The sequence below is a fragment of the Leuciscus leuciscus genome (assembly GCF_965113295.1).
Source record: "Leuciscus leuciscus genome assembly, chromosome: 17".
Classification (NCBI taxonomy): Eukaryota; Metazoa; Chordata; class Actinopteri; order Cypriniformes; family Leuciscidae; genus Leuciscus; species Leuciscus leuciscus.
The window spans coordinates 422,426-436,882 of NC_138741.1; the positions used below are offsets into that span (position 1 = coordinate 422,426).

Below are 14,457 nucleotides of genomic sequence, written 5' to 3' on the forward strand. Positions count from 1 at the left end.
ATTGCGGCTATGGCGGCTGCACGTGTAAGTGCGCGAAGTTGCCGCAATGCACGTAAAGAGGGGGAGGGGTTGAGAGCGTATTATACAGTTCATATAATACAAGTTTATTATTATTTATTTTTAATATAGTGTTTCATTAATGTCTATGTTAATTTATAAAATAAAATCACTAGCCTATACTAAAAACTCCACTCTTTCTGGTTGGGGGGGCCAATAGGGTGGCCAGTGTCATTTTGGGGGTGGCCGTGGCCCCCCCTGGCCCCCCCTTGGAGGCGCCACTGCTGCTGACCCAAACTCCAGGACTACACCACTGCTGACCCAAACTCCAGGCCTACACCACTGCTGACCCAAACTCCAGGCCTACACCACTGCTGACCCAAACTCCAGGACTACACCACTGCTGACCCAAACTCCAGGACTACACCACTGCTGACCCAAACTCCAGGAATACACCACTGCTGACCCAAACTCCAGGACTACACCACTGCTGACCCAAACTCCAGGACTACACCACTGCTGACCCAAACTCCAGTAATACACCACTGCTGACCCAAACTCCAGGAATACACCACTGCTGACCCAAACTCCAGGAATACACCACTGCTGACCCAAACTCCAGGACTACACCACTGCTGACCCAAACTCCAGGAATACACCACTGCTGACCCAAACTCCAGGACTACACCACTGCTGACCCAAACTCCAGGACTACACCACTGCTGACCCAAACTCCAGGAATACACCACTGCTGACCCAAACTCCAGGAATACACCACTGCTGACCCAAACTCCAGGAATACACCACTGCTGACCCAAACTCCAGGACTACACCACTGCTGACCCAAAGCACAAGACAAGTGCTCAAAATCATGTAAATAAGCCTCAGAAGTGTTGGGATTCTGTTCTGTGGAGCGATGAAACAGAACTGGAGCTATTCGGCCCTGTGGATCAGCGGTGTGTCTGGAGGAGGAATGAAGCGTATGCTGTGAAGAACTCTGTCTACAGTTCAGCATGAGGAGCTTGTGATGCTCTCGGCTGATGTATATCCTCCGGCTCTGGAAACCTGCAGCGTGAGGAAGGAGAGATGGATCACTGAAGTATCAGGAGATCCTAGGAGGATTCAGTGAGGATGCTGGGAGCTAGGACCTTCAACAGGACAACGATCCCAAGCATTCCTCAAATTCCACCAAGGATTGGTTTCAGAAGAAGTCCTGGAAGATACAGTGACATCACAGTCACCTGACTTGAACCCCATAGAAAGTCTCTGGTGGGATTTGAAGAAGGCCAGGAATATTCCTGAACTGGAGGCCATTGCTCATGAGGAACGGGATCAGATTCCTCAGAAACAGAAGCTGATCTGGTTATACATCTCGCTTCAGCAGCAAAACTGTGTTCTACTAAGAGCTAAAGATGCTTGCCATAATTCCCAGACTGCAGAAGTCATTAAAAGGTGCATTTTCAGTTGAATTTTGGAAAAACCACTCAAAACATTTGTTGTGTTGAGCTATTTCAATTACTTTTGTTTGATTCATTCATTGCAAACAGTTGAAAGTCTGAACATGTCACCAATAAACCTGATTTGCAGTGGAGGTTGAATGATTTCGATCGCACCTGTATATGATTCAGACACACAGTAAAAGATGAGAGCAGAGGGGTCAGACTCTTCTTCTGCAGTGTGTACGTGTATTTGTAAAAGAACGAGACAAACAAGTGTTTTATACATCAACATTTATATACTCACAAACGCATGAATTATTATAGGTGAAAAGAAACGGATAAAATGCAGCGAGTAAAACATACAGAAGTTCAAACAACGATACAGAAATGACTATAAGCATGCTACTGATACACACTCTCACTCTCACACACACACTCACACTCACTCTCACTCTCACACACTCACACACACTCTCACACATACACACTCTCACTCTCACTCTCACTCTCACACACTCTCACTCACACACACTCTCACTCACTCTCACACACACACACACTCACTCTCTCTCACACACACACACTGACTCTCTCACTCACTGTCTCACACACTCTCTCTCACTCACTCACTCACTCACTCTCTCACTCTCACACACACAATCTCTCTCTCACACTCTCACAAACACACACTCACTGTCACACACTCTCACTGTCACACACTCTCTCACTGTCACACACTCTCTCACTGTCACACTCACTCTCTCACACACTCTCACACGCTCTCTCACTCACTCAGTCACACTCTCACACTCATTCACACACACACACACACACACACACACACACACACACAATAGAGTTTTCAAGTTTTCAGGAAGTGCTTCTAGGTAGTTCAGTAAATTAACAGGAAAACATCCAGATGGAAATGAACAATCGAAGCGTTGCTGTCGCTCACACACACACACACACACACACACACACACACACACACTGCTGCGTTGGGATCGGGACCATCCGCACGGACCGAAGGCTCAGTGATCGACTCTCATTGCTGCTGAAAGGCACAGAGATCCTGACGGATGAGAGTCACAGTCCGTTCGGGAACTCCGGTTCAACAGCGGATCCATGTCGGATGAATCTGTGATCTGGGAATGACCGTGACATTCAGATGGCGTCACACACACACACACACACACACACAGACTCGCGGTTCGGCTCCAGGCCGCGTCACTGATCCGCTGGAGAAACGTCAGCAGTGTTTGTGTTTGAACCAGTGGAACGGCACGAGTGGAAGATTCCTCCGGAGAAAGTCCACTAAAACAAGACACAATGTTCAGCTAGAGTTCATTATGGCACAGAAGTGAAGGAACTCAGAGTCGTCAGATCTGAGTGATCACACACACACACACACACGTAACGCATGACGGGCTTTTACTCTCAAACACCACATTAGCTCAGCAGAAATCATACTAATCAAACTATGCGTTAGCAGGAAGCTAATAAACATGACAGTATTGGCACTGGCAGCCGTCCCTGAAAATAAACACAAATCTAGAAAGTGAAGAAAGCTTGGGTGTCGCGCCGCTCCGTTCGGGCCGATGATGAGGTGAACCGATGGAAGAAACACCTGAGGATGATGAGGCGAGAGCTAGTGTCTGGCGAACGAGAGCTAGTGTCCGGCGCTAGTGTTGAGCGAGTCTTCGGATCAACGCTGCGACGCCAAGGCTTTCGAGGTGTTCGAGTCCTGAGGCACATCAGATTTACTCCTGACGAGCGGCCGCTCCTTCCTCTGCTCCCTCGACATCTACAACACACACACACACACACGTGAGTCACACTTCTATCCGACTGATCCATCAGTTCGACTACTAACAGATTATTTGTGTGCATGTAAACATAGCCCCTGTTTTTTATGACATATCTGATATTTGATGGCATATATGCATATTTTGACTATTTATTAAATGTAGAAGTCACTTGACCAGACGGGACGATTAAGGTGCTCTTCTGTCATTTTTGACCGAAAAATGTTACGTCGTTTTTTTTTACTTTATCGAAATGGTACGAAACTTCATAAAGGTTTTGCACTTGCTGTGTGAACACACAAACAAAATCATGGACATGATCTGAACAGGTTTAATGGTCCTGTAAACAATAGTCCCACTTGTGCTCCTCGCGGTCAGAAATGAGTGCATTAGAAACGAATGTGAGACGAGTTTCCTCTAGTGGAAGCGTTTGGTACTGCAGCCGAACACACTCTCACTGAAAGATCATTTACTGAGATATCAGCCTCACATTTGGAACACAACTTGTTTAGATTTATGGCTTTGATTTTCTTGCAGTTTTAGAGTACAACGTGATTTTGAAAAAATATATTTCATATAAAAAATGTAAATAGTATTTTTGCACATTTTTCATAACAATAACACCTAAAATTCTGTAACTTTTTTAAAGTTCACTTTTTAAAACTTTTTTCACTTCAGCAATAATCTGCCAAGTGTCGTGTTTGAAAAGAGACAAACTTCAGTCTGTCGCTCTAAAGCGTTCAAGATTTATTTTTCAGGTCTATGCTCAAAAAGTGAATAAATGGATTATAAATACAGCGTAAATATAACTTATTATTAAAAAAATCCACAAAAAATATTATGTATATGATAGAAAACATTATCAAACTGAAATATAGTACATTAATTTAATTGACAAAAACTATTCTGTAATTTCTGACGACACGTGTAGAGCACAGGAGAGTTACACACAGATTAAACACAGTCGGTTCTCCAGCCTCGAGTCGCTCATGTTCATTACAACAAACTCTCAGTGGGAGTTAAGAGTCTAAACGAAAGGATTTGAACACGTGGATCGTCCTTTTCCACACATGATGATGATGATGATGATGATGATGATGAAGCTCTGCTCGGTTCTCTGAATTACCTGAACGGACAGCACTGTCTTTTTTAAGATCTCAACATCTTCTATAAAGGGAACATCCGTCTCCATTTCTACAGGACTGTTTAGTCCAGACGGACCGACATACAAAACGCACTAGTGGAGAAGAAAGCAACAGAAACACAGACAGAAACACGAGCGTTAGCGGGAGGCATTAGCAGCGACTGAAGATGCACACGGACGTCAGTAGGAAAGTGAGTCGGGTCACGTGATTGACAGGAAGTGGCACGAGCACTGATGCATGATGGGATTGAGAGACTCACCTGTGGGTTTGACTTGGCCAGACTCTCGATCTTTATCCAAGCCTCCTCTCGTTCCTTCAGCTTTGCTTTCTCTCTGGAAGCAGAAGTGTGTTCGTCAGAGTTCATCAGGCAACCGTGCGTGTTTGTGTGTGTGTGTGTGTGTCTGTGTGTGTGTGTACGTGTGTGTCTGTGCGTGTGTGTGACTCACTTGTTCTTCTCGGCTCTGAACTGTTGTGTGCAGTCGTCGAACAGCTTCTGGTTCATCTCCATGAAGAGCTTCAGTGCGTTGTAGATCAGACCGTGGATCGTCCTGCAGTCGTACACACAGGAGAGAGACGAAGATATTGTGGGTTATATCATATAATATTCAGACGGCAGAAACCCTCACAGAAACGCCTCTGCATCCTCAGTCCAACTAACCCTTCTTCAGTATGTTGATTTGGCAGGGAAAAGATGTCAAGCTTTACTACAGTAATTTTCACTCGTGGTCAAAAGTTTGAAATTCATTATGATTTTTTTTACGTTTTTTCAAGAAGTTTCCAGGGATGCATTTATTAGATCAGAAATACAGTAAAACAGTGAAATTGTAGAAAGTGTTCCCCTTTGACACATGGACTCTCCCAGTCACCCCTGTCATTCAGTGAGAAATGGACTATTCCTAACTTTCCACCGGAGTTCGCAAAGTGACGGAGAAGAAAGTTGACGGATGATAACGGAAAAGGAGATCGCTGAATATTGTATATAGTTTGAAGAGTGGAATATAGTGTATTAGCCCAAATCGGAGAAGTTTTATAGATTGTGCGTGTGCGTGCATCACACTGTAAGTAATCACATAATTACTGAACAGTTTCAACGAACGCTAATCCGCCTGTATCAGTGTTTACATTTAATGTTGTTTACTTAATTATATTCGGCTGCGGTGACATTACTGCCATCCCATGTATATTTATGTCATTCGTTGTCAGTATTAGTTATATTTATTCCTTATAAACACCAATGCATGTTGTACCTCAGGTCGTGCGCATGCGCTCATAGTTGTTTACATCTCGGTTTGACCGCACATGCAGCAGTAGCCATGCTCGCATGCACAGCTCGTGCACAGCTCGTGTACAGCGTTAGCGCACACACATCCATTCCCACTTAGTCAAGTATTTCATCATAGAGATTGTATTGTGTTATATTTTACCCTTTATTCATCAGTAATTTACCAAATAAGCTTTATTCATATTGTGCTTGTGTTTTATGTTTATATCCATATTCATTTCTGTATTTTGTATTCACAGAACCACACATCTATGCACCTTTAATAAAACAACGATTTGGAATATAACCTGAGTGAGACATCATTGTTCTGACCGGACAACCTGTAGCCTTCAGCCAAACCTGAACTAGCAATTAGAGTGAATACTTACAAGATTTGTCATGGTCCTTCGAGCCGGATAGGTGAATTGCTACAGAGATGTCTCAACCCGAGAGAGAAGCGCCTGTCGTGCGTCCACGAAGACCGATCAACCCACCGACTCATTTAGCGGACTACGAGCTTGGTGAGCCATTGCCACATCGACAGCCACTCCCAGACTTCAGCCATAGCAGAGTCCAGTCACCAAGTATGGTAGGACGGACCCAATCGACTTCTCCTATCAGTCAAGAGTTAGATCATGATAAGTGGACACTGAGAGATGAATGGCAAAGTGAAAGATCCGATGGGCGAGGAGAAGTAGAGCTTACAGCCATGCTGCAGGTGATGAAACGCGAGAACGCCGACTTGCGGCAACAAACCAGCCAGCTTCCAGAGATTATTTCAGCATTACAGGAGATGCGACAACAGAATGCCATGTTACATCAGGAACTTCAAAGTCTTAAGGCAGAAAGGGGAGCCCCCCTTCAGGCCATTGACTGTACCAGTGCTATCTCCAGGTCCCTTTTCTCCATTGGTGAGCCCTGAGACTCCACAACGGTTCCGTCCTACTCCAGCCCCACGGACAAACCCACCAACTCCACCTACGACCATGAGAGAACTGTGCCCAGCTACAATGGATGAGCATCCTGGATTAGCTGAGGATTTCAGGAACATGGACATTTCCTCCTCAATACATGATAAAGTACCACCACAAGTGCGTTACAGTGACCCACCTCAACCCAGGTACTCTCGTTCCTCCCAACACATTCCAGCTCCTCAGTCAGAGTTTGAGACCCCAGTATATGAGCGTATGCAACCTCCGCAACCAGGCTACAGACAAGCGTATTATCAGCCTCCATCAATGCAGGAGAAAATGTACAGAGGCCCTTCTCCAACCATTCCCTTCCTAACATCCCCTGATCCTAGAGAGTTTTCTAGACTGAGAATAGCATTGGAGAACATTTTGCCTGAAGATGCAACAGAGCGATTCAAATATCAGATCCTCACTGACCATCTTAAGTTGGAAGAAGCCCTACTTGTGGCAGACTCATACAGTAACTCAAGCTTTCCTTTCACAAACACCATGAGAGCCCTCAATAAAATGTATGGCCAGCCCCATCAGCTAGCCTTACAATGCATTGCAGAACTGATGGATGGACCAAACATTCGCAGTGGAGATGTGAAAACTTTTCGCATGTTTTGACTCCAAGTGCGTTCCGTCAGAATGTTGGAACAGCTGGGTCAGAAAGGCAACGTCGAGTTGGAGTGTGGATCACATGTGTCCAGACTGATGAGCAAACTGCCACATGATCTCAGATCCAGTTTCAAGAGGTACACACATCCTCTTCATGTCACTATCCCCACATTATTGGACTTTGCGAACTGGCTTGAGTACGAGCTACAAGTTCAGGATGACCACACTGACTATACCAGTCAGTCTAGAGTTTCGACAGTGCCGAGGAGGGAGCTGAGGAGAGACTCTAGGCAGCCCCGCAAACCCACTACCATCCTCCTTGGTACAGAGAAACCAAAGGCCAGCTCAGCATCACCAGTTTATCCACCCAAACCAACTGCTGCTAAGAGAGAAGGGGTGAATGTTTACTGTCCATACTGCGACAACAACGGACATTTCCTGAATGGCTGCGAGAACTTTAAGTTACTCAACAAAGAGCAGAAGGTGAATTGGATTAAAGGCCAAAATAGATGCTGGCGCTGTGGGCGTGGTCATCATGCTGCCAATTGCACACTGAAAGCCCTCTGTCCGTCTTGTAACAGAAAGCACTTGCTGGCCTTACATGATGTAAATGACCAGAGCAGAGCCACAGAAGAATCAGTTCCAGCCAGTGCAGTATTGTATGTGGATCGTCCAACCTGTGACAATAAAATTCTGCTGAAGGTGGCTAAAGTTCTGCTCCGAAATGGCAACAAATCCATGGAGGCATATGCAATTCTCGATGATGGGTCAGAGCGGACCATCATCTTACATGAAGCTGTGCAGAAGTTGAATCTGAAGGGACAGCCAGAGGACTTGGTTCTCCGTACAGTCAGGCAAGATACACATACCATTCATGGGGCGGCTGTGACCTTCACTGTGTCTTCAGTGGCTAACCCTCGTAAGGCTTTCAGGATACGGAGCGCATTTACAGCCAGCAGCCTGGGTTTAGCAGAGCACATGCATCCCGTCAAGGTACTTCAGAAGAAGTACAAGCACCTTGCAGGCCTGCCACTACAGCACCTTCACAAAGTGAAACCAGTAGTTCTTATTGGTTCTGACTGCCCTCATCTCATCACACCCATTGAACCAGTCAGACTGGGTCCACCTGGTGGCCCTGCTGCTGTGAGAACATGCCTAGGGTGGACACTACAGGGCCCTGCACAAGAATTAACCAGCAGACTTTCCCCACAGCAATGTCTTTTCACCAGCTTACAGCCCAGTAACGACCTTTATGCAAATGTGGAGAAACTGTGGAAAATGGACATTCTTCCATATCGAAATGAAAAGGTACTGACAAGGTCTAGACAAGACAAAGAGTCCATCCAACTTCTCCAGGACAAAACCGTGAGAGTGGATGTTAACAGAATCCAGCGCTATGCAAGCCCTCTTCTACGTGCCAAAGGTATGCCATGTCTACATGCACCCAAAGAAGCTGTCCTGCCACAATTAAGGGGAATAGAGAATCGTCTGAACAAGAATCCGGAACAAGCAGCGGCCTACCAAGAGGAGATAGTCAGGTTACAGCAAGCTGGCTACATCACGAAACTCACTCCTAAGGAGGTGGACTGTTCCAAAGAGAGCTGGTACATTCCACATTATTTGGTGGAGCATAATGGGAAGAAAAGGGTTGTCTTCAACTGTTCGTTTGCTTACCAAGGCCACAACCTGAACGAGTACTTACTCCCTGGTCCACCACTCAGTCCTTCTCTTCTCTCAGTTCTTCTGAGATTCCGAGAACAGTCCATCGCCATTAGTAGTGACATTCGTGGGATGTTCCACCAGGTACGCCTTTTGCCGGAGGACAAACCACTACTGAGATTCATTTGGAGAAACCTTCAGAGAGACAAGGCACCAGACGTGTATGAATGGCAAGTTCTTCCATTCGGAACAACGTGCAGTCCTTGCTGCGCAACGTACACGTTACAGAAGCACGTTCTGGATCACAGTGAGTCTGAAGACACACAGTTCTCAGTAGAGAAATAATTTTATGTTGACAACTGCCTTCAGAGCTTCACCTCAAGTGAGAGAGCGAAAGGTCTTGTAGACAGACTCCGCAGCCTTTTAAGTTCCGGAGGCTTTGACCTAAGACAGTGGGCGAGCAATGATCCATCAGTCATCAGCCACCTGCCAGCTGATGCTCCATCTCAAAGCAGCATCCAGTGGCTCAGCGAAGGTCATCAAGATGCACAAGAGTCAACTCTTGGGTTACACTGGAATTGCTCATCAGACACTCTCTCCTATAAGCAGCGGCGGACAGACCACCCACTTCCAACTATGCGGAGCATATACCATATCCTCGCTAGACAGTATGACCCCATAGGTTATATTGTGCCATTCACAACACGGGCCAAGGTGATCGTACAGCAGTTATGGGACAAGAAAAGAGAGTGGGACGATCCCCGTCTGCCTGAGAACCTGTTGAATTTGTGGAAAGCATGGGAGAGTGAACTGAATGGTTTACAGCACATTGTTTTGCCGAGGTCTTACTGCAGTAAAGAACTGGATCAGTTTTCAGCATGAGGCAGATCCACATTTTCTGCGACGCTTCAGAGCTAGCCTATGGTTCTGTGGCCTACACACGAACTGAAAATCCTGAAGGTAGAGTGGAAGTTACCTTTGTAACAGGTAGAGCTCGGGTAGCCCCGAAAAAGCAGCAAACCATTCCACGGCTGGAGTTATGTGCAGCACTCACAGGTGCACAACTCGCAAAAGCTCTGAAGACAGAGCTAACTTTGCCCATCCATAGTGTTACTCTGTGGTCTGACTCCACAACTGTCCTTACCTGGCTGCTGTCACAATCATGTCGTTTTAAAGTTTTCGTAGGCACTAGAGTGGCAGAAATCCAAGAACTCACAGAGTCTGATAACTGGAGATACGTGCCATCAAAGGAGAACCCCGCAGATGACATCACAAAGGGAAAACTGCTCTGTGACATAGGCCGGGAAAGCAGATGGAATAAGGGGCCAAAATTCCTCAGACAGACAATTGATCATTGGCCAGAGATGCCACCACTTACGACCATTGATCAGGACAGTGAACTGAGAAAGCCTATTTTCATTGGTCTGTCAATCTCCACTCCACCTCCTCCCGATCCACAGAAATACCATACGCTTTCAGAGCTACTGAAGGCTTACATCCAGTATGTCAACGGGGCGGCCACTGATATCCCAACAGCAGATAACCACAAAGAGGCAGAACTTGCAGTACTTCGTCAGAGCCAAGCTGACTCATTTCCAGATGAACTGTTCTTCCTAAGAGCAGGTAAATCCTTACCAAAAAATAGTCGTTTGCTCTGCTTAGCTCCAGAATTTGATGAGGACACCCAACTCATACGCGTTGGCGGTCGTCTCCGTCAAATCAGCCAGCTAGAGGAAGATACGATACATCCTATTGTCCTCGACTCCTCTCATCCGACTACCAAACTGGTAATCAAGGACTATGATGATCGACTACATCACCCTGGACCAGATAGGGTGTTTGCTGAACTTCGCAGGAAATACTGGGTGATACGGGGACGGGCTGCGGTCAGAAACCACCAACGACAATGTGCAGAGTGTCAGAGATGGCGGGGACAACCACATCCACCAAGAATGGCGGACCTCCCACCTGCCAGATTGAGGATCCATCAACCTGTCTTCTACTCAACAGGTGTAGATTGCTTTGGACCTTACACTATAAAGGTGGGACGCAGGAATGAAAAAAGATGGGGAATCATCTTCAAATGCATGACTTCTCGTGCAGTCCACATTGACATACTCACCAGTATCGACACAGATTTCTTCTTGATGGCTTTACGACGATTCATCTCCAGACGTGGTAAACCTTTTGAGCTTCTGTCAGACCAAGGAACCAACTTTAAAGGAGGAGAAAGGGAACTGAAAGAGTCATTCATCGCCCTTCATCCTGAGCTTCAAGCCCAACTCGCCAGCGAACAAATAAGATTCATCTTTAATCCACCCAGTTCACCCCATTTCGGTGGATGTTGGGAGAGAGAAATCCGTTCTTTAAAGGCTGCACTTCACGTCACCATTGGCAGCCAGACAGTAACAGAAGAAGTGCTGAGAACTGTCTTTATAGAAATAGAAGGAATTCTCAACTCCAAACCCATTGGCTACACCTCTTCGGACATCGCGGATCCAGATCCAGTAACTCCTAACATCTTGTTGATGGGGCGGCGAGATGCCTCATTGCCGCAAGTGGTATACCAAGACTCTGAACTCCTAAGCCGAAAGAGATGGAGACATAGCCAGCTCTTGGCTGACCACTTTTGGAAGCACTTTATTCGGCACTACCTACCCAACCTTCAGATCAGACAGAAATGGAAGACTGAAGAAGCTGACCTGCAGGTCGGGGACACAGTCATGATCGTGGACCAACAACTGACCCGCGCTCTTTGGCCTGTTGGGAGAATTGTTCAGGTCTTTCCTGGGTTGGACAAGAGAGTCAGATCGGCGGAAATACAAGTTAACGGCAAAACCTACACCCGACCTGTAGCCAAGATTATTTGTCTGCCCTCTCTTCCCGACTAGCTTTAAATTTAATGTAGCAAAGACACTTAAAGTCGGCAAATTCACACTGTGAATTTGGGGGTGGCTGTAGAAAGTGTTCCCCTCTGACATATGGACTCTCCCAGTCACCCCTGTCATTCAGTGAGAAATGGACTATTCCAAACTTTCCACCGGAGTTCGCAAAGTGACGGAGAAGAAAGTTGACGGATGATAACGGAAAAGGAGATCGCTGAATATTGTAAATAGTTTGAAGAGTGGAATATAGTGTATTAGCCCAAATCGGAGAAGTTTTATAGATTGTGCGTGTGCGTGCATCACACTGTAAAGTAATCACATAATTACTGAACAGTTTCAACGAACGCTAATCCGCCTGTATCAGTGTTTACATTTAATAATAATAATAATTAATTAATAAATAATAATTTAATGTTAATTAAATAATAATAATTTAATGTTGTTCACTTAATTATATTCGGCTGCTGTGACATTACTGCCATCCCATGTATATTTATGTCATTCGTTGTCAGTATTAGTTATATTTATTCCTTATAAACACCAATGCATGTTGTACCTCAGGTCGCGCGCATGCGCTCATAGTTGTTTACATCTCGGTTTGACCGCACATGCAGCAGTAGCCATGCTCGCATGCACAGCTCGTGCACAGCTCGTGTACAGCGTTAGCGCACACACATCCATTCCCACTTAGTCAAGTATTTCATCATAGAGATTGTATTGTGTTATATTTTACCCTTTATTCATCAGTAAATTACCAAATAAGCTTTATTCATATTATTCTTGTGTTTTATGTTTATATCCATATTCATTTCTGTATTTTGTATTCACAGAACCACACATCTATGCACCTTTAATAAAACAACGATTTGGAATATAACCTGAGTGAGACATCATTGTTCTGACCGGACAACCTGTAGCCTTCAGCCAAACCTGAACTAGCAATTAGAGTGAATACTCACAAGATTTTTCAGAAATATTATTATAATGTAAATCATCTGTTCTCTATGTGAATATATAGTAAAGTGTAATTTATTCCTGTGATCAAAGCTGAATTTTCAGCATCATTACTCCAGTCTTCAGTGTCACATGATCCTTCACAAATCACTCTAATATAATGATCTGATGATCAAGAAACATTTATGATTATTATCAGTGTTGAAAACGTATTATTTTTGTGGAAACTGATGCATTTTATTTGTCTGGATTGTCTGATGAGTGCTGGGACTGCTAGCGTTTCACTGCTGTGTTTACACTGAGGAGGAGTTTAAAAGACTGAACACAGAGGACAACCTTTTCTCCCCGAAGTGCCATCATTTGTATTATTAATATAATAACTGTGCTAAATATAGGCAGTCTCGGACTCACACACACACTCATATTAGGGGTTGAATTGACTTTAATGCTCTGCCATGACGCTTGAAGCTTGACTTTGACTAGTCGCTGATCATGGCCTATAGAGGGCGCAGCGGGATAATATTAATAATAAATCCACTTTTATGCTCAGTTTCAGTTAAAATGACAAATGAATGCGAGAGCAAGATCTGTCTGATCATACATCTGATGCTCATAGATCAAGTGAATGAAAGCTTTACACTTATTGTACAGGGAAGTTAATCACCGTTCTACAATGCTGCATTACACACACACACATACGCGCAGAGAAGCGCGCATATCACATGAAGAAGAATATATATTGTAAACTCTGTTCTGTGATTTATCAATAAAATAGCTTAGAAACTGTAAAGTTCTAGCATATATTTCTTAGTAACTAAACCCACAACTGCACTAGTAGAGAGACGCAGTGAGGTGCAATTCACACACACACACACACACACACACACACACACACACTCAGGCATTCATGTACATGTAATCTTTACTGTGCTACTTCATCTAGATCTGATTCAGAACGAGCAGAAATCTGTGAGAAATATATCGACCCAAAGACAAAAGAGCTGATAAGAATAACCTGTTCTGCAGGAGCGCTGTCGTGTGTGTGTGTGTGTGTGTGTGTGCACAAGAGAACCACATTCAGTGTCAGCTCGAGGTTCAGGCTCGTGTGTTCATCAGTGACATCATCAGCGACTAGTCACATAAATGTCAACTTTTACAAATCTGAAGTCGCTGAACACGAGGAGTAAACACACTCCAGAACTCCAGGAAGGGAAACACGCGAGTCTTACTTGTTCCAGTGGCTCTTGGAGTTTCGGTAGAGTGCCGGGAACATGATGGGTAAGATCCTGGCTGCGTTGTCACTGATGAGACTCATGATGTACTCGTTGTTCCAGTAATACAGCGCTCTCTCCGCCACCTGACGGGAACACACGTCACATGACCACATGAACACACACATGTTCTATCGCAGGCACACATTACACACGTCACATGACCACATGAACACACACATGTTCTATCGCAGGCACACATTACACACGTCACATGACCACATGAACACACACATGTTCTATCGCAGGCACACATGACACACGTCACATGACCACATGAACACACACGTTCTATCGCAGGCACACATTACACACGTCACATGACCACATGAACACACATGTTCTATCGCAGGCACACATGACACACATCACATGACCACATGAACACACACATGTTCTATCGCAGGCACACATTACACACGTCACATGACCACATGAACACACACATGTTCTATCGCAGGCACACATGA

General features: G+C 45.0%; 1 protein-coding gene across 3 annotated transcripts in view; it reads right to left on the reverse strand.

Annotated features, from left to right (window-relative positions):
* Positions 1 to 1,712: 1,712 nt before the first annotated feature.
* LOC309478748 (serine/threonine-protein phosphatase 2A 56 kDa regulatory subunit gamma isoform) overlaps positions 1,713 to 14,457 on the reverse strand; it is a 38,973-nt gene continuing 26,228 nt past the window's right edge. The window contains exons 10-14 of one of the 3 annotated variants that reach the window (XM_082142456.1): positions 13,946 to 14,073; positions 4,833 to 4,934; positions 4,646 to 4,718; positions 4,368 to 4,478; positions 1,713 to 3,240 (exon numbers count right to left, since the gene is read on the reverse strand). In XM_082142456.1, coding sequence (XP_081998582.1) covers positions 3,142 to 3,240; positions 4,368 to 4,478; positions 4,646 to 4,718; positions 4,833 to 4,934; positions 13,946 to 14,073 — 513 coding nt within the window. In that variant the 3' untranslated portion in view covers positions 1,713 to 3,141. The remainder of the gene's footprint in view (positions 3,241 to 4,367; positions 4,479 to 4,645; positions 4,719 to 4,832; positions 4,935 to 13,945; positions 14,074 to 14,457) is intronic. The other 2 variants (XM_082142455.1, XM_082142454.1) reach the window with 2 other exon arrangements.